We start from the raw sequence: 20,662 nt of genomic DNA on the forward strand, positions 1-20,662 counted from the left end.
CATGCAGGATCACTGACACACAGCACCTGCCTCTCCTCTGCAGCATGCAGGATCACTGACACACAGCACCTGCCTCTCCTCTGCAGCATCCACCCAGGGTCACTGACACACAGCACCTGCCTCTCCTCTGCAGCATGCAGGATCACTGACACACAGCACCTGCCTCTCCTCTGCAGCATGCAGGATCACTGACACACAGCACCTGGCTCTCCTCTGCAGCATCCACCCAGGATCACTGACACACAGCACCTGGCTCTCCTCTGCAGCATCCACCCAGGATCACTGACACACAGCACCTGGCTCTCCTCTGCAGCATGCAGGATCACTGACACACAGCACCTGGCTCTCCTCTGCAGCATCCACCCAGGATCACTGACACACAGCACCTGCCTCTCCTCTGCAGCATCCACCCAGGATCACTGACACACAGCACCTGGCTCTCCTCTGCAGCATCCACCCAGGATCACTGACACACAGCACCTGCCTCTCCTCTGCAGCATGCAGGATCACTGACACACAGCACCTGGCTCTCCTTTGCAGCATACAGGATCACTGACACACAGCACCTGGCTCTCCTCTGCAGCATGCAGGATCACTGACACACAGCACCTGGCTCTCCTCTGCAGCATCCACCCAGGATCACTGACACACAGCACCTGGCTCTCCTCTGCAGCATGCAGGATCACTGACACACAGCACCTGCCTCTCCTCTGCAGCATCCACCCAGGGTCACTGACACACAGCACCTGGCTCTCCTCTGCAGCATCCACCCAGGATCACTGACACACAGCACCTGGCTCTCCTCTGCAGCATCCACCCAGGATCACTGACACACAGCACCTGGCTCTCCTCTGCAGCATGCAGGATCACTGACACACAGCACCTGCCTCTCCTCTGCAGCATACAGGATCACTGACACACAGCACCTGGCTCTCCTCTGCAGCATGCAGGATCACTGACACACAGCACCTGCCTCTCCTCTGCAGCATACAGGATCACTGACACACAGCACCTGGCTCTCCTCTGCAGCATGCAGGATCACTGACACACAGCACCTGCCTCTCCTCTGCAGCATCCACCCAGGATCACTGACACACAGCACCTGGCTCTCCTCTGCAGCATGCAGGATCACTGACACACAGCACCTGCCTCTCCTCTGCAGCATGCAGGGTCACTGACACACAGCACCTGGCTCTCCTCTGCAGCATCCACCCAGGATCACTGACACACAGCACCTGCCTCTCCTCTGCAGCATGTAGGATCACTGACACACAGCACCTGGCTCTCCTCTGCAGCATGTAGGATCACTGACACACAGCACCTGCCTCTCCTCTGCAGCATGCAGGATCACTGACACACAGCACCTGGCTTACTGACAGAAAAGTGACTTCAGAATTGGGTTTCTCTGAAAGTGGAGACACCCCCTACACACTTCAGTTAACAGCATTTGCACACCGAGCTGAATGGGATTGTTTCCTCACCTATAAGGATGAATGAGTACTCGTATCTCTATGATAGCAGGTTGGCCCCATAGAGATTCTGTTCATAGCTGACCTTGATCTGACCTTGACACCATAACATGAACATCTTACATAACTCAGGGCTTGTGAGCGTCATGCACGTGCAAGTTCCCCAGCATCCCAACCAGATGGGATGTGACACGTGACAAATCAAACTCACCTGAGGGTGTGGGTGGCTGGTCACCGGACAACTCGATGCCTTCTCCAATCAGGTTCATGATTTTCTCAATCTGAGGGGGAAGAAGAGGAACAGGAAGTGAGGTCACACCTCAAGGAACAATTGTGAGATAATTTATTCCCCAAAACATTTGGAAACATTTAAATTGTCGGTACAGTTAACAAAAGACAGTAATGGTTTTTGAAATTACTATGTTGTATCATGTTACAGGTTTTAGGAAGATGTGTCCCATGTGTGTCATGAAGACCCCGAGAGAGGGGGGAGGTGAGTGGTGTTCTGGGTGAGGCCGGGGGGGCCGGGGGAGCCGGGGGAGCCGGGGGGGGCGGGGGGGTCTGGGGAGGTGGCAGGCCAGCAGGGCTGGTTTGAGGTAATGGAATAAGAGCAGACGTGGAACGTTGATGGGGTCTTAACATCCCCAGTCAGCAGAAACAGAGGGAGCTGTTCAGGACTGCAGGACAGGAGGATCAATCTGTGCAGCAGACACACCATCTGCAGCCACGACAACACTATGGATCCAAACCAGCATCCATCCTGACTAAACCATCAGAGGAGACAGAGAGAGGGAGGGAGAGAGAGAGAGACTGATGTAGGGAGAGAGAGAAGGAGAGGGAGGGAGAGAGAGACTGATGTAGGGATAGAGAGAAAGAGAGGGAGGGAGAGACTGATGTAGGGATAGAGAGAGAGAGAAGGAGAGGGAGGGAGAGAGAGGGGGAGAAAAGGGAGGGAGAGAGAGACTGATATAGGGATAGAGAGAGAGAAGGAGAGGGAGGGAGAGAGAGACTGATATAGGGATAGAGAGAGAGAAGGAGGGAGAGAGAGACTGATATAGGGAGAGAGAGAGAGAGAAAGAGAGAAGGAGAGGGAAGGAGAGAGAGGGGGAGAAGAGGGAGGGAGGGAGAGAGTGTGAGAGAGAGATGGATAGAGGGAGAGATATACTGTGACTGACTAACTCATCTATACTGTGACTGTCTCTAACTGTACTGTGACTGCCTCTAACTCATCTATACTGTGACTGCCTCTAACTGTACTGTGACTGCCTCTAACTCATCTATACTGTGACTGCCTCTAACTGTACTGTGACTGCCTCAACTCATCTATACTGTGACTGCCTCTAACTCATCTATACTGTGACTGCCTCTAACTCATCTATACTGTGACTGCCTCTAAGCTACCTACCCTAGTGTAACCAGGAATTTTGTTCCACCCTGTGATGTCATCTGCATATTGTCTAGCAAAAAACCCTGAAAAGCTCAATCTGTCTCTCAGCACAGACACAGAGAGAGTTCTGTGATGTAATATTTAGTGTTTGGAAAAGCCTGATGCACTTTGCTAGTGGCATCAACACTCAGAAAAAAACGTGATTCATTTGGAAGTCAGACACTAGGGACGCCTGGCTCCTGCCTGCAGACCTTCTGCCTGCAGACCTTCTGCCTGCAGCCCTTCTGCCTGCAGCCAAACCCCGCTCCTGTCTTGTACTCTGAATCCCAGATCCCTCCAACATCCCTCCCATCTCCCTCCCATCTCCCTCCTATCTCCCTCCTACATGAACACACAGGTCCTCATTACGGCCCCCCAAAAATGTTTTAATTCAAAAGATCTAGAATGCAGAATCAGAGTGGCGTTAACTGGCCCGTCCCCATTACACCCCCCCAGTACTGCACTCACCAGGCGCGGGGGGGGGGGGGGGGGGGGGGGGGGAATTAGCTGGAGGGCAATGGTAAGAGTTTTTTTAAAACCTTGCAGCTATTAAAAGCCTAGCTTTCACAGCTGAACACATCAGAAGATCTCCACAGCCTCGACAAGATCCTGCTGCTGTGTAGGCAGCAGTGTAACACACAACACAGTCATGAAGCGTGCTATTTGTATATTGTGAATAACATTACCCCTTGTTAAATATAGATTTAAAGGCAAAAATAGGCTGGATTCCATCCACCATGGCTGAGGAGGACTGGAGCATCTCAGCATCCTGGTGTTTCCTGCCTCACTGGTGGTGACCTCGTTTCTGGCATCTCATACAGAGATGAGATACGCAGAGAAACTCAGCTACCATGAAACCTTCAGGGATCCCTGTTAGATTGTCTCGGTGCTGGCTAGAGTCTCAGCCCTGCTAGGAATAATTCTAATCTCTAATTGAAGAGAGTGATGGACAGAGAGAGAGAGAGAGAGAGAGAGAGAGTGAGAGAGAGAGAGAGAAAGAGAGAGGGGGGGGGGGGGGAAGGGGGAGGGAAAAGAGAGGGAGCATTAGGTAAAGAGAGAGATGTAGAGAGAAGATAAAGCACAATTAAGTGTAGGGGCTTATTAAGAGGACTACAATGAACTGCGCTAATCTCATGGTGATCGTCCTGTACTCTGAGCCGATAAATTGTTAATCTTTTTACAGAGCACTTCAATTTCACCTGCTGTGGAGCCCGTAGAGCAACAGTCCCTCACCAGGCTGGGTCCCTCACCAGGCTGGGTCCCTCACCAGACTGGGTCCCTCACCAGACTGGGTCCCTCACCAGGCTGGGTCCCTCACCAGGCTGGGTCTCTCACCAGACTGGGTCCCTCACCAGGCTGGGTCCCTCACCAGGCTGGGTCCCTCACCAGACTGGGTCCCTCACCAGACTGGGTCCCTCACCAGGCTGGGTCCCTCACCAGGCTGGGTCTCTCACCAGACTGGGTCCCTCACCAGGCTGGGTCCCTCACCAGACTGGGTCCCCCATTTGATCATTAAACTCAACTTTTAAAATGAGTTGCCTGGAGCTGTTTGAGTTGACGAACCGGAGGTGTTGAGTAAACTACACCTCAGATGCTGCTCAGTCAGGCGCTTCAAAGTGACAAGAAACGGTTTCGCTTTGGAGGAACGCTGAAGAGTATAATGTGAAGGAGCTATAGGCTTACTAAAATATATATATTTACTAAAATACGTCAAAATATTTGTTATCATGAGCGTCTGTCCGAGAGTACGGTAAGAGGCCCCTTTAATCTTCTCCCATATGTGCACATTCCTGATGATCACATTAAACTATGGGCTTAGGGTTGAATGGCAGTATGCAGCCATTAAAGCGCTTAACCCAATTAGCAATAACAAGCCGCACTCCCTGCCCAGAGCTCCCTGCTGATGTGACATCATCACTCTGCTCTGATCCTACAAGCTCCACAGGGTAAACCTAGCAGCCGTGTCTCGAATGAAGTAGCGGGCAAAATGTCACTTACCCAATCCTTTCTCCCTCTCCTGTGCCCTCCCCTACCTGTGTTTCCTGGGGAAAGTCTCCTGGGTTTGTGATACATGCCTGCGTATCACCAGACTACACCACTGATGAGGTCTGTGTCTGGTACGAACAGTTGCAGTTGGCCTTGGAACAAGGACACACGGTCCATCGGGATCTCCAAACCCCAGTGGAGATATCCGGCTGCTTGTTCCAACTCTATTGTGCAAAGTTAAAACTGTTGGCCTACTACTGTAGTGTAATTGTCCCCCATCTAAACAATTGCCTGATGTGGTCTAGCGTAGCGTAGTGTAGTTTACTGTAGCCTAGCGTTGCCTGAAGTCTAGCACAGCCCAGTACAGTAGTAGGCTACTGTCAGTGCGTAGCCTAGCGTGGCCTATCATAGCATAGCATAAGTTAGCAACAACAACAGCTGGCTACAAGAAGACCACCACAAAAGAGTTCCAGACAAAGGCTGACCTGATAAAACCATGCGCCAGGGATGTTAAGATCCTCTGTAGTCATCTGTCTTCAATCAATGTCTTTTGATGTGAACAAGCCCCAATCACAACCTGATTGGTCCGCGTGCATTTGTGCGTGCTTGTGTGTGTATATGTGCATGTGTGTGTGTGCTTGTGTGTGTATATGTGCATGTGTGTGCTTGTGTGTGTATATGTGCATGTGTGTGCTTGTGTGTGTATATGTGCATGTGTGTGTGTGCTTGTGTGTGTATATGTGCATGTGTGTGCTTGTGTGTGTATATGTGCATGTGTGTGTGTGCTTGTGTGTGTATATGTGCATGTGTGTGCTTGTGTGTGTATATGTGCATGTGTGTGCTTGTGTGTGTATATGTGCATGTGTGTGTGTGCTTGTGTGTGTATATGTGCATGTGTGTGCTTGTGTGTGTATATGTGCATGTGAGTGTGTGTGTATCCTGTGCTCTCTCTGTCTCTACTTCTCTCTCAGATCAAGAGGAGGGGTTGTTCACATTCTAAGCGCTTGCCCCAGCCCCAGCCCCAGCCTCAGCCTCAGCCTCAGCCCCAGCCTCAGCATCAGCCTCAGTTCCAATAAACTCTCAACATTTGGAAGAGGAATAGACACTCAGGGGGCAGCTGCAAAACAGGATGCCCTTGAGAACAGGACGCCCCACCCTGCCAGACCAGTCTGAGTAAACAGTTTTTCAGACTGGGGGGTGGGGGGCAGGTGGGGGAGGGCAGGGGGGAGGGGCGGGCAGGGTTAGGTCGGGACTGGGGGAGGAGGAAGTGCTGCCAAAATTGAAGTGAGCACTGTCGCCTTTCACTACAGACCCTGGAGCGGAGCGGGAGAGGCAGGGGAGGCAGGAGAGGCAGGGGAGGCAGGGGAGGCAGAGAGAGGAGAGGGGTACAGTGAAGCCGGAGCGTGGGTAGACCCCATGTGAAGCCAGCTGAGGGGATAAGGAGTGACAGCACAAGGCCAATTAGCCCCGTGTGTGCAGGGCAGCGGGGGGGGGGGGAACAGGGCACTCATGCATTCAGCAGCTCCTGCCCTCAGGCTCTCTGCCCTGACAGCCTGACTGGGCCAGGAGAGAGCTCTGGACGCCTACATCTCCTGCTGCTCTTCGTCCTCTCCAGACTCCTGCATGTTATTCTGTCCTCTCTTTTCCTCTCTCTCGGTCACAGTGTCCTCCCTCCCTCTTTCCCCTCCTTCTGTCCATCCCTACATGTTTTCCTCGGCACCAGAGCAGAATCATTACCTCATCCCACTCGGAGGCGAAGGAAGGCGAGTGCTCCACCCTCTGCTGGTCCTGCTGCCCCGAGCTGCAGTCGAACACAGACCCTCCGCGGCATCCCAGAGCGCCATCCTCCTCCGCCTGCGGCCACACCAACAGGTCCGAGTCAGACTTGGACAGGCTGCGGGTCAGCTTCAGCACCCCAGGCGGCCTGAGCCTGACGGCGGGCACGGTCTCAGGCGAGTCCCTGGTCTCGGCCCTCTGGCTGGGGGCCACCTTGGCATGCGTGGTGTCAGCCTCCTTAGGGGCTGGCTCCATGTTTACGTCCGGGTCGGGTCGGGGGGGTGTCTGTGCTGGAGGCACCAGGCCCAGGCCTGTCCTGTGTAGATGGGGTGGTCAGGGCGTAGAGGCCAGGGGAACACAGCTGATCCAGGGTTCTCTCTCTAGCTCCTCCTCGTCTCCTGGCTGAGGAAAGCAGGCAGACACAGAGAAGGATGTAAGACAACGGAGCAACAGGAAAAGATCTCCGTCTGCGACGCCCCTGACACGGGCCGCCTGCACACACTCCAGCTTAGTGCCTGCACTCCTGCTTGGTGGAGAGGGAGCGTGGAACAGACAGGCTTGTTGTGTGTGGATCTGATTCATATCTCCTGGGTCCACCCACTACTGGTATCCTGCTTACCCCCGCCCCGCCCCTCCCCGCCCCTCTCCGCCCCGCCCCTCCACCCCCCTCCGTGCCCAGTGACGGCCTCATAAGAGTTTCTTTCCTCTGCTCTTCCTCCCTCGACTCTCTCGGGCTCTCTTCCCCTCACGTCCTGTGCCCCAGCACAGACCAGGACGCTCAGGTTTCAGAAGCACCAGGAACACCAGTCCCACCAGGATGGTAGCAAACTGAAGACCGAGTGAGATACGACATGAAACACTACATAAAACAAGCACACATCAGCCCTCCACGCCCCCCCCCCCCCCACACACACAAACACACTAATCTGATCATAGCTTTGAAAACATACATTATACTCAATTATACACAATACTTTAAAAAAGAGAGCAGTTTCAAAACTAAACAAATACAAGCGCCTTTAGTTAGTCAATCTAAATGAGTTAAAGCAGTTTGCACAGCATCATCTGACACATCCAGTCTCCCCTGTGAACCAAACCTGCTCTTCCATACCGGTTCCTGTGTTGTTCCTCTCTCTTGTCTCAGTGTAAAGTCCTGGTTTGTCCTGTAATATTTGGTGATGTCTGTGCTGTCCTGTGTCCTTTGCGTCCTCAGTGCTGTCCCTGTGCTGTGTTGTCCTCTGTGGAGCTCTGTGCTGTCCCTGTGCTGTGTTGTCCTCTGTGGAGCTCTGTGCTGTCCCTGTGCTGTGTTGTCCTCTGTGGAGCTCTGTGCTGTCCCTGTGCTGTCTTGTGCTCTGTGGAGCTCTGTCCGTCTCCCTGGTCGTCTGCAGACTCCCAGAGCTGAGGAACGCTGTGATCCCTGTCTGAGGAGCGGAGGATCCTGGGCCTCAGACTGACAGCTGGGATAATCAGGTTACTGACGCACTGTGTGTCTGGTGCTGCTCTGAGGAGGGGGGGGGGGGGGTGAGGGGCGGGGGAAGGAGTCCTCCTCTAACCCCCTGTGAGGAGAGGACGTCTGGGTCTGGGCGCTGGTCCCAGTAGGGCTGGCGTCTTCCTGACGCAGATGAAGCCCTGAGGAAGAGGAAGGAGAGGAGTGTCGTGGTGTGAGGCTCACATCTTCACCTGTCGATGTTGACTCCTGTCGTGTTGGTCTTCCTGGAGTTAGAAGCTTCCTTTGGCAGTGGGAGGGTAGAGGCAGAGGAGGGTGTGGTCTGGCAGTGGGAGGGTAGAGGCAGAGGAGGGTGTGGTCTGGCAGTGGGAAATGAAGAAGTATTCCAAACTGTATACAAGTCATAAAGTAGTCTTTGATTATTGTTAACTGATCAATGGTTAAGGACAGACCTCTTCAGAGGCTGCAGGCAGAGGAGGGCTGCATGACCGGGCAGGAAGGCAGAGACCCCTGGCTCTCCCTCAGTTCTCCGTCAGCTCCAAGGAGGGGGCTGGACCCCTTGTGAGGTGCAGGATTCACTAGCCCTGGGCCGTGCTGCCTGGGTTAGGGTTAGGGCCTGACCTGCACTGCCAAGGCCCAAGAGAATGAGATTAATAGCCTGATTCCCTAACCCCTCAGCCATCTGACCCCCACATTAGGTGCTACTCTGTGGGCATCTGTGAAGCGCTCTGTGACAATGCTTCTAACACAAAGTGCTGCACAAAAAAATGGCTCTGACTCAGTTTCCTGTCTCTGGTCAGCTCCATTTGTGACAGCTACAGTAGGAGGAGATCTCAAGGCCTGCCTGCCTGTCTCTCTGTCTGTCTCTCTGCCTGTCTGTCTCCCTGCCTGTCTGCCTGTCTGTCTCTCTGCCTGTCTGTCTGGCTGCCCGTCTGCCTGTCTGTCTCTCTGCCTGTCTGGCTGCCCATCTGCCTGTCTGTCTCTCTGTCTGTTTCTCTGCCTGTCTGGCTGCCTGTCTGCCTGTCTGTCTCTCTGCCTGTCTGCCTAGCTGCCTGTCTGTCTGTCTCCCTGCCTGTCTGCCTGCCTGTCTGCCGGCCTGCCTGTCTGCCTGCCTGTCTCTCTGCCTGTTTTTGTGTGTGTCTTGATGACTCACTGTGGCCCCCAGGGCTCTGTAGCCAGATGAAGGACCAGGACAACTGTCCCTCCTGTCCCTCTAATGCACCGTGGAGACTTCAGTCATCTGTAAATATTTACTCCATGTCAACAACAGTTCAACAATGGGCTACATGGCTGGGAGCGGTTTGGAAGGATTTCATGCCAGGCATGTTGTTGTTTAGTCATCTCAATAAAATGTAGTCAGTGTTCTGTTCACTGAGATTTATCAGGTGTGACTGCCTGTTGTGTTGAGCTGTGTGGGTGCTCTCTCTCTCACTTTCTCTCCTCTCCTCTCTCCTCTCTCTCCTCTCTCCTCTCTCTCCTCTCCTCCTCTCCTCCTTTCCTCTCTCTCCTCTCCTCTCCTCTCCCTCCTCTCTCTCCTCCTCCCCTCCTTTCCTCTCTCTCCTCTCCTCTCGCTCTCTCTCCTCTCCTTTCCTCTCTCTCCCCTCTCATCTCCTCTCTCTCCTCTCCTCTCTCTCCTCCTATTAATCAGAAGGTTGCTGGTTCCTGTGCAAAATGACGTTGTCCTTGGGCATGGCACTTCACCCTACTTACCCCGGGGTAATGTCCCTGTACTTACAGTAAGTCGCTCTGGATAAGAGTGTCGGCTAAATGACTAAATGTAAATGTAGTACGAATATAACTTAATTAATAAAACAACATTACTTCTCTTGGCAGAATCGCTCATCCAAAGCGACTTGCAGATGGTGCAGCAGGAACCCCGCCCACAGCGTTGATATTAAGACGAGCTAGGAGCTAATCAAGGAGATCCTGCAGACTATGATGTTCCAGCAGCATCTGTCTCACTGCCTCAGTGTGGTAATGTTCATCTCTGGTGTCTCTGCCTCAGTGTGGTAGTGTTCATCTCTGGTGTCTCTGCCTCAGTGTGGTAGTGTTCATCTCTGGTGTCTCTGCCTCAGTGTGGTCGTGTTCATCTCTGGTCTCACTGCCTCAGTGTGGTAGTGTTCATCTCTGGTCTCTCTGCCTCAGTGTGGTCGTGTTCATCTCTGGTCTCACTGCCTCAGTGTGGTAATGTTCATCTCTGGTGTCTCTGCCTCAGTGTGGTAGTGTTCATCTCTGGTCTCACTGCCTCAGTGTGGTAGTGTTCATCTCTGGTGTCTCTGCCTCAGTGTGGTAGTGTTCATCTCTGGTCTCACTGCCTCAGTGTGGTAGTGTTCATCTCTGGTCTCACTGCCTCAGTGTGGTAGTGTTCATCTCTGGTGTCTCTGCCTCAGTGTGGTAGTGTTCATCTCTGGTCTCACTGCCTCAGTGTGGTAGTGTTCATCTCTGGTCTCACTGCCTCAGTGTGGTAGTGTTCATCTCTGGTGTGTCTCAGGGCCTGGGGCAGAGTGAGTGTATATGTGATTCCACTAGTGTGCAAATACGTGTGCTCGTGTGCGTGTAGAGGTGTGCAGGTTTTCCTGTACTGAGCAGCCCTGTGTGTGTGTGTGTGTGTGTGTGTGTGTAGAAGTGTGCAGGGTTTCCTGTGAAAACAATAGTGAGATGAGGTACATGTGTTTGGTTTTCTCATCATGGGGTTGCCATGACGAAGGGCTGGTGACATATTAAACACATTTCCTTGTTATTGCTGTTGGCAGAATAAGACGGCCTGAATCCACACAGAGAAATACATAGAAATAGAACACGTGCATAGTTTTTAATCACCTATCAGATCGCTGCATGCTCTGATCGCTCACAGACCACACCAGAACCAACCACACGCAACAGTCCAAATGTTCAACCAATCAAACAGAAAGGACACCCTGTCTTGTGAACGTGACTGATAGTTTACGAGGGAAACCGGAGGGTGGTGGTGATCTGGAGGCAGAGAAAGGGAGCGAGGTTGAGGCAGGGTGAGAGGATGAGGCGGGTTGAAAGGATGAGGCAGGGTGAGAGGATGAGGCAGACGAAGGGGGAGAGGATGAGGCAGAGGAAGGGAGAGGATGAGGCAGAGGAAGGGAGAGAGGATGAGGCAGGGTGAGAGGATGAGGCAGAGAAAGGGAGAGGATGAGGCAGAGGAAGGGAGAGAGGATGAGGCAGGGTGAGAGGATGAGGCAGGGTGAGAGGATGAGACAGAGAAAGGGAGAGGATGAGACAGACAAAGGGAGAGGATGAGGCAGGGTGAGAGGATGAGGCAGGGTGAGAGGATGAGGCAGGGTGAGAGGATGAGGCAGAGAAAGGGAGAGGATGAGGCAGGGTGAGAGGATGAGGCAGGGTGAGAGGATGAGGCAGAGAAAGGGAGAGGATGAGGCAGAGAAAGGGAGAGGATGAGGCAGGGTGAGAGGATGAGGCAGGGTGAGAGGATGAGGCAGAGAAAGGGAGAGGATGAGGCAGGGTGAGAGGATGAGGCAGGGTGAGAGGATGAGGCAGAGAAAGGGAAAGGATGAGGCATGGTGAGAGGATGAGGCAGGGTGAGAGGATGAGGGTAGTTCATCTCCTGACATCTCTGACGGCTGACGGCGAGGTCACTTCAAGCCTCATGTCTTCATGCCAGGTGCCCTTGACAGGGTGGATGGATCCTGTACATAGAGCACACTGACGAGCTGGTGGTCATGTCATTATTTATTTATATATTTTTTTCCTACCGATTGTTTGGCAACATTAATAATATACCAACTTGAATAATATGAATATGGATACAAGTTGTACACCTGTGGGGTGTAGTTACACATATATATGTATATGTTTAGGTAAGTGGAAAAACTCGCCCGGGGCACCAAATATGCTCAGACTGCCACTGATGGGGAGAATCTCTGCCAGGCCTGGGGCTTCTGTCAGAGGAGAGGAAGAGGAGGGAAGGAGGTCACTGGGGCTTCTGTCAGAGGAGAGGAAGAGGAGGGAAGGAGGTCACTGGGGCTTCTGTCAGAGGAGAGGAAGAGGAGGGAAGGAGGTCACTGGGGCTTCTGTCAGAGGAGAGGAAGAGGAGGGAAGGAGGTCACTGGGGCTTCTGTCAGAGGAGAGGAAGAGGAGGGAAGGAGGTCACTGGGGCTTCTGTCAGAGGAGAGGAAGAGGAGGGAAGGAGGTCACTGGGGATGTGAAGATGAAGGTGCAGGGTGGAAGTACCTTGCCTCGTTTCCATCTGACACTGTTACAGCCACACACTCTGGGAGAGGTACTTACACATGATGAGTTTTCAATTTCACACAAAATGTGTTATTGACTGGCGAGGAGAGGATTGCAGGCTCCTCTGGGAAGCGAGGATGATGAGTGTTGTTTGAATAGGATAATAGAAGATGATGGTTCAGTCAGTCTGCACGGTGAAGCTCTTTCATCTGCTGTGTGCATTCTTCTGTCCCGGTGATAGAGCAGAAATTGTTGCCGATATTTACAATAATTGTGAAGAAGAATTACAAAATGTGAAGTGGAAGTGGTTTTCCATCTGTGTATGTGCCGCATCTCAGGTTCCAGCCCTGCCTCTCAGGTTCCAGCTCTGCATCTCAGGTTCCAGCTCTGCATCTCAGGTTCCAGCTCTGCATCTCAGGTTCCAGCTCTGCATCTCAGGTTCCAGCTCTGCATCTCAGGTTCCAGCCCTGCATCTCAGGTTCCAGCCCTGCATCTCAGGTTCCAGCACGGCATCTCAGGTTCCAGCCCTGCATCTCAGGTTCCAGCACGGTATCTCAGGTTCCAGCACGGCATCTCAGGTTCCAGCCCTGCATCTCAGGTTCCAGCTCTGCATCTCAGGTTCCAGCACGGCATCTCAGGTTCCAGCACGGCATCTCAGGTTCCAGTTCTGCATCTCAGGTTCCAGTACGGCATCTCAGGTTCCAGCACGGCATCTCAGGTTCCAGCACGGCATCTCAGGTTCCAGTAGGCATCTCAGGTTCCAGCTCTGCATCTCAGGTTCCAGCTCTGTATCTCAGGTTCCAGCTCTGTATCTCAGGTTCCAGCTCTGTATCTCAGGTTCCAGCTCTGCATCTCAGGTTCCAGCACGGCATCTCAGGTTCCAGCACGGCATCTCAGGTTCCAGCCCTGTATCTGACAGACAGACAGACAGACAGACAGACAGAGAGCCTCTCAAAAGAGAAGTATGACAAAGTATCTTGACAGTTTGCCAGGGTGGAATGCACTGGGACCCGTTCTTCCTCAAAGGAAGTTAAAAATTCAAGATGGCCGCAATGTGGAGGTGCACCACCGCACTGTATATTACGATGAGATGAGGACCTTGATGAAAAATTCAGATCCCTCTGTATGAGGCGAGGTTGAATTAAATATTCATCCGGTTAAGTTGTTCCAAAATGACACAGACACTTTTAAGTGAACAGCTGTAACACTTATGTAGTATGTTCCATAGGAAGGTACTTACCCTTCATGAAGAAGACTGCTCTTCTCTTCCATGTTTAAGTTAGTCACCTTCAAACCTGCCTCTTTCCAAAACTGAAATACAATCAACTCTTAAGGAGTTTACTCAAATACACAAACATCTTTATCATTCTCCCTGTATCATTTTTATGTCAAAATGATATTTCACTGCAAAACATTAGCCCCAAACGCAACAGAAGCAGTTGAGAAAATCTTTGAGGAGAGATAATCGTGTGCAACACATTTCAAACTTGCTGAATTACTTCAAGGAGGAGGACATTCTGGAGCTTTATGGTCAAATGTTTCTGTCCTTCTGACTTTTATAAACTGCCTCTACAAATTAAAATGTTGACAATGAATATTTCATGCAGGCATTTATAATAGATGTGGAGGCAGGAGGCAGGGAAGCAGGAGGCAGGAGGCGGGGAAGCAGGAGGCAGGGAAGCAGGATGCAGGGAAGCAGGAGGCAGGGAAGCAGGTAGCCTAGCTGTGATCAGAAGCCTGAACCGTCCGGCTCCAGACCTCAACTCCTCCAACACATCAGCTCAGAAAGCACTTACTGTCGAGAAAGTAATCAAAACACAATAATACACGTCTATAATACACTGTGTGCTGGGTCAGGACAGCTCTGTGTGCTGGATCAGGACAGCTCTGTGTGCAGGACAGCTGTGTGTGCTGGATCAGGACAGCTCTGTGTGCTGGATCAGGACAGCGCTCTGTGTGCTTGATCAGGACAGCTCTGTGTGCTTGATCAGGACAGCTCTGTGTGCTTGATCAGGACAGCTCTGTGTGCAGGACAGCTCTGTGTGCTTGATCAGGACAGCTCTGTGTGCTTGATCAGGACAGCTCTGTGTGCTGGATCAGGACAGCTCTGTGTGCTGGATCTATCCTGCACAACAGAGTGGCAGAATGGAACGTTCCAGGCTCTCCATTAGGTTGACGCCTTCAGAGACTAGAGAGGCATGTTGTGTCATTGGCAAGGTTGAATTGTGGCAGAGGTCTTGGAGGGTTACTATGGATGCTAGGTGGGGGTGTGTGTATGTGGGTGTACATGTGTGTGTGTGTGTAACACTCACAGCCAGTGACCCCCGAAGGAAGAATTGTTCTGTTTCAGTTTCAAGTCTCAAGCTGGACACAACCTCTGTTAAATAAAGACATTACATCTGAAAACTCTGTTTCCATGTAATATTTCCTGGCATATATACAGAAATACTTTCTCCCTGTGCAGCACCCTTCCTCAGTCTACACAAACACTTACGTCGGATCATCACTTATAATTAATCAGTTTTATTAGACATAAATCCTTACTCTGCTAATGTGCCACATCTCTCAGGTTCCACCCTTTACACTGGCAACCAGGCCAAATCAGTTCCACTTGGCTGGTCAGACACTGCCTGACACTAAATCCATCACAGTGCTGAGGAGAGAAAGAGATGAGTTGGAATTATAATCATCATTTCATGACACCTTCCTCCATGGTTCACTTGTAATTGCCCAGTAATTAAATCTTGCAACTGGAATTTAACTTAATTCAAGTTTAGCGCAAGTTATGAATCAGAAGTAGAGTAATCTAGGTTAGACTATAATCCGCAGTATGTTTCAGTAGGCCTCCCATGATGTGGAGAAACAACACAACAGTAATGCTGTTTTAATTAGCTACTTAAGTTGTTAACTAGGAAAAATAACAATTATACTGCATGAGCTGGCTTACATACACAGACCAGTGTGTGTAGTGTAGTGACCAGGTGATAGTGACCAGGTGATAGTGACCAGGTGTAAGGGACCAGGTGATAGTGACCAGGTGATAGTGATCAAGTGATAGTGACCAGGTGTAAGGGACCAGGTGATAGTGACCAGGTGATAGTGATCAAGTGATAGTGACCAGGTGATAGTGATCAGGTGATAGTGACCAGGTGTGAGGGACCAGGTGATAGTGACCAGGTGATAGTGACCAGGTGTGAAGGACCAGGTGATAGTGACCAGGTGTGATTGACCAGGCGATAATAACCAGGTGATAGTGACCAGGTGTGAGGGACCAGGTGATAGTGACTAGGTGTGAGGGACCAGGTGATAGTGACCAGGTGTGAGGGACCAGGTGATAGTGACCAGGTGTGAGGGACCAGGTGATAGTGACCAGGTGATAGTGACCAGGTGTGAGGGACCAGGTGATAGTGACCAGGTGATAGTGACCAGGTGTGAGGGACCAGGTGATAGTGACCAGGTGTGAGGGACCAGGTGATAGTGACCAGGTGTGAGGGACCAGGTGATAGTGACCAGGTGATAGTGACCAGGTGTGAGGGATCAGGTGATAGTGACCAGGTGTGAGGGACCAGGTGATAGTGACCAGGTGTGAGGGACCAGGTGTGAGGGACCAGGTGATAGTGACCAGGTGATAGTGACCAGGTGTGAGGGACCTGGGCTAACTGTTACCGAGGGATACGGAGCGTGTGAGGTGTAAACTCTTCCTCTGATGTTAACGTGTAGATGTAGCCCCAGAGAAGACCTGCTGCATAATCCAGACAGAAAGAGAGAAGAGAAGAGAGAAGAGAGGGGAGAGAAAGAGGAGAGAGGGGAGAGAAAGAGGAGAGAGAAGAGAAAAGAGAGGAGAGAGAGCAGTTTTCCCTGAGGCTCCAGAAAATGGATATTGATTCAGAGCCATGACTAAATGGATTAAATTACAGAGTAGTGGTGTTGGTGGCAGGGCAGTGGAGGGGTGAGGGGAGGGTGAGCGGGGGGTGAGGAGAAGGGACTCTGCCAAGCTTCCGTCATTCCATTCGTTCATTTCTGATTGGCAGCCCACTCCCTCACCCACTCTCACCCATAACTGAGTTTGGTTTTAGGTTGAGGGTTTAGGTACAGTTCCATGGGCTCCCTGTCTGCAGCCAGCCCTGTCTGCAGCCAGCCCTGTCTGCCCTGTCAATCTTGCAACTGGAATTTAACTTAATTCTGTGACTGGTCATGCATGGAAAGCCTGGACAGATCCTCCAGCGCCTGGCTGAGACAGGGACGATATCAAAGGAGCTTTATTGGCATGACAATCTTTGAACTGCCAAACGCTAGCTATATTGAAACGAGACTAAATTAAACCAAGCATAAATCTAATTGTCATTGTTTTCACGCCTCTTTATCTTGTGTATAAATGTCTTTGTTTGTGGTCTGCAGAACAGGAGGGGTTGCTGGACTGAATGGAGAACTCAACATGGCAGTTTCTCCTGCATGCTCTGAGTGTTAATATCCTACCGATTTAATGCATGCGATTGCGCGATAGGAATATCAAATGCGCGCCAGCTAGTAGCAACCAGAGCATCAGAGCAGGGCTGGCTTTAATCCCCCAGGCCACTTCCTCTCATCTGGTTTGATAATGTCCGTGAACAATCGGAAAATGTTCAAAGATTTAGGTGTCATTTTCGAAGTCCTACACACTTTGGGTTGTCCTGTTCACAAGTTAACATTCCAGAGCAATTTTGCAATGCACTAAATTAGCTGACGCCTTTATGCAAATTAACCTACGGTAAGGATTTTGAACCGGCAACCTCGTCATCTGCAGTGAAGTAGGCTGCTCTAACCACTGATCTAAACCGCCCCTCACATGGAAACCTAATCAGAATTCTACTCACCCAAGAAAAAGTAAATAAAAAAAGCTTGTTTTCTTCCAAAAAACACAAAAAAGTGCAACCATGGTCTAAAAGGCTCCAATGTTTAACTACCGCATCCACTGCACTCTCCCTCCCCCAGGTCCAGGGGACCTGAACGCCTCTTTATGGGATAATTGAATATTCATAAAGAACTCTTTCCATTCCAGCTGACACATGGACATCGGCGTATGCTGCAGCTATATGAAGTATATACATTAACATGTCTTCCATCTCAGTGCAGTGCCAGCCATCACAGGCAGCAGGACGTGGGGAAAGTGCATGTTCATTGAGCCCTTAATGGATCCCATCCCTGAGAGTAGTCATGCGATTGCCTACAATCATGCTTTAATTAAATATATTAAGAAAAGCGATGACACTGAATTTTATTTTTAGCACCTCGCGGCTTTGAAGAATTCCTGATGGATGCTGTGAACTGTCTATCGATGCTAACTATGCACAGCTACGCATCCATGTTATCAGTTGCTACATCAGAGGTAGTTTGAAGCATCTCTTCTTGTGGTTATGGCATATTGAATGTTGGAAAATCTGTGGATAACTTAGTAATTTCCTGAAAGCGAAGACATTACTATTACAGTACATACCACTGCTGATCTAGAGCTCAGACCCACACCTCCTCTTGTCCTCTCCTTCCTCTCCTGCACACATACCTGCCCCCCCGTCTCTGTGATGAGCTGCAGTGAGTCTCTAGCGCCACCTGGAAGTCACCATGCAGAACCTCTGCAGACCTCCACAACCTGCTGTTTCAACGGCAGCTAACAGCTCACACAAACCCAAACACAACTCCAAGTCAACACACTTTATTTCACGAAGAGAAGACTGGACTACATTTTTATAAAACAATGGCACAATAAAAAGAAATCAGGGAGCTGTCGACTTGGAAAGTAAAGTCTTACAGTGAGCATCTAATTCAGAAACTTAAAAAAAACACACCATGCTTCAAAAAGACCTGTAGGTTGGAATATCACACATCTGCTTGTGTGTGACATCACTAACAAACACCATGACCAGGTGTGTGTGTGTTGGGGTGGGGGTGTGGGGGGGTCTAACTCTAAAAATGATGATAGTCCCAGGATAGGTTCCCAGGATCGGTTCAGGAACACAAATTTCTCCAAAAACTCAAAACGACCTACTGCTGTGGCAGAGCGAGAGTCCTTCAGAGTCAGAGAGTGAATGTTCATGAAGGAGCCAATCAGAGGGCTCCCTCCTGGCCTGTGGAGCTCCGGGGGCCCTATCTGTCTGGCCTCATCATGCCCGGACGGACCGGCATCATCATTGGTCGAGGCGGACGCATCATGTGAGGTCCTGGCATCATTTGCATATGGCCTCCCATTGGTGGACGCATTCCTGGACCTGAAGGACAGGAAAGGAAGGATTGGACACCGGTCACCATGACAACACAGTCAGCACATCATGACGGGTCAGGCCTGAAATGACATAGTTGGGGACTCAGTCCCAGACGCATGTCCTTGGAGGGTTGTAAGATGGAGGGGAGCAGCCAGACATGTATGGTGAATAAATAATCCTGTCCTAAAGGAGACATCTTGGCAGACTTCACAAACAGACCAGATCATATTTGATGACTGCATATTAAGTCTGACACATGTAGTGCCGTTTAAACTAATGTTATGTGATATGTTCAACTGTTTATTAGCTGTTACCGAACAAAACTTTCTCAATATCTGGTCATATCCTTTAACTTATTTCAGGATCAATGTTTATTTTAAATTGACATTTTGTTCATTTAGCAGACTCATCTAATGCAACGTATGAATACTGCATGTAGAATGTATGGCAGAGGATCATGCATTAGGGGTACATGGCTCTAACTGTTTGTCCAGTGGTCAGATTCAAGGAACAATGTGAATTGAGGGTTTAGGTTGGTTGAGGGGCAGTTCTGTGGGCGTATGTGAAGCCCTCTGACATTGCTTGTAAAAAGGGCTATACCAATAAAGTTGTATTATATTTGAATTGAAAGTGAGCTGTGGGTCCCAGTCTTACCTGGTCCTCCTGGCATCATCCCATGAGGAGGGGGCCCCATCATAGGCATCATGGGGGGGCCTCCCATGGGGGGCGTGGGAAGCATGCCGGGGCGCGGAGGGCCCCCTGGGGGTCACAACACAGACAGGATTATTCAGATTTGACAGATTAGAGGTTATTAATCACTGAACAAAGATATTGAAGAAACAACTTGTTGGTCCTGAGTTTTGTTAGTAGATGAAACAGTGGATGTACAGCGGAGCTGAACAGAGAGCCTGTCTGGGGACTCATGGCAGTGGGGAACAAAGTGCCGTCCACTCCGGTCTAAGTATGTTTGACAGAATTTCTACATGTGAAGCAGCAAGCATCAGATCATCTCTGATCCACAGCTTGGCCATGCTGTCTTACCTGGGGGAGGGGCGCCAGGGAATGGGGTGCTGGGAATCTTGCCCTGCTGGAACGCAGCCGCTGTGGAGGAAGAACACTCATCAGACACACCAACAGCAGCACGGTGACTGCCCACGACCACATCACCAATCGCGGGGTCAATTTGGTAATCAGATAGTCACGGAGAACAAGGCTTTCGACGTGCCGACACCACGTTCGCTGTCTGCTTACTTGTTTTATCAATGAGGCTCTGCGCCTGTTCCTCCATCCACTTCTGGTAGTAGTCCTTCACATTCTCCTTGTGTTTTCTTCCACTGCAGTGGGTCTTTCTCACAGACGGCTGTATGAGATCAAAGTACTAATAACTGCATCATCATGAAATGTATGTATTTAGTACAAAGTACTATTGACTGCATCCTCACGAAATGTATTTTACATCACAAAATCTTATGATTATTCTTCAGTCACTTACCGAGTCATGTGTGAGGTACGTATCGCAATAGTCACAGTAAAATCTGCGGGATTTAAAGAGATTTGGTCATTGTAGCTAGCTAGCTAATTCGTCTAAACATCAAACAAAGCATTTTAGCCAATATCACTACATCCTCTAAGAAAGCGAGAAAGTATACGTTGATATGATTAACAAAGTTACGTTTACTTTCTCAGAGTCAACGTGAATTTACATATTAAGTGATCAATTAATATAATAGTAACGTCAACTGTTGCAAAGATTATCCACTGGCAACAGTGCCGGCGATGATAGCATAGCAAACGTTACTAGCTAGCACTAGCTATGTTGTAGCTAGCTAACGTCCAAAAGAGCTAGCTACTAACACGTTTTTATGTTTATGTTTCATAGCAAGCGTGCTCAAACGATTGTTCATAAACATGTTTAAAATAATTGGACCCACGAGAAGTATGCTTTCAAGTTAACTGTGTAATCGAAAAATAGACTTACTTCGGCATGTTGTTCAAGCAACGCTGCCCCTCTGCCGCCGTGATTTCGTCACTTCCTGCCTGGTGTTCGATATAAATATTCGTAGACGCAAGGTTTGGTCTCACGGTTCCACCTGAAACAAATGCT

General features: G+C 50.4%; 3 protein-coding genes across 3 annotated transcripts in view; 1 reads left to right on the plus strand and 2 right to left on the minus strand.

The window, feature by feature from the left end:
* Positions 1-7,203, minus strand: part of anks1ab (ankyrin repeat and sterile alpha motif domain containing 1Ab) — a 26,012-nt gene extending 18,809 nt beyond the window's left edge. Inside the window, exons 1-2 of the mRNA XM_047025019.1 lie at positions 6,619-7,203; positions 1,681-1,750 (exon numbers count right to left, since the gene is read on the minus strand). Of these exons, the coding sequence (XP_046880975.1) occupies positions 1,681-1,750; positions 6,619-6,912 (364 nt within the window). The 5' untranslated portion in view covers positions 6,913-7,203. The remainder of the gene's footprint in view (positions 1-1,680; positions 1,751-6,618) is intronic.
* Positions 7,204-12,333: 5,130 nt separating this feature from the next.
* LOC124471891 lies at positions 12,334-13,303 on the plus strand. The gene is made up of 2 exons (XM_047026554.1): positions 12,334-12,680; positions 12,721-13,303. Exons 1-2 carry the CDS (start codon positions 12,493-12,495, stop codon positions 13,301-13,303), a joined length of 771 nt encoding a protein of 256 aa, XP_046882510.1. The 5' UTR covers positions 12,334-12,492.
* Positions 13,304-17,995: 4,692 nt separating this feature from the next.
* snrpc (small nuclear ribonucleoprotein polypeptide C) lies at positions 17,996-20,648 on the minus strand. Its single transcript, XM_047025015.1, has 6 exons — positions 20,537-20,648; positions 20,051-20,093; positions 19,810-19,918; positions 19,600-19,659; positions 19,213-19,317; positions 17,996-18,564 (listed from the first exon to the last, which is right to left on the minus strand). The coding sequence occupies exons 1-6, from the start codon at positions 20,542-20,544 to the stop codon at positions 18,443-18,445; spliced, it is 447 nt and encodes a 148-aa protein (XP_046880971.1). The 5' UTR covers positions 20,545-20,648; the 3' UTR covers positions 17,996-18,442.
* Between the last annotated feature and the right edge of the window lie 14 nt (positions 20,649-20,662).

Source organism: Hypomesus transpacificus, chromosome 9 (genome assembly GCF_021917145.1).
Source record: "Hypomesus transpacificus isolate Combined female chromosome 9, fHypTra1, whole genome shotgun sequence".
NCBI classification, from domain to species: domain Eukaryota; kingdom Metazoa; phylum Chordata; class Actinopteri; order Osmeriformes; family Osmeridae; genus Hypomesus; species Hypomesus transpacificus.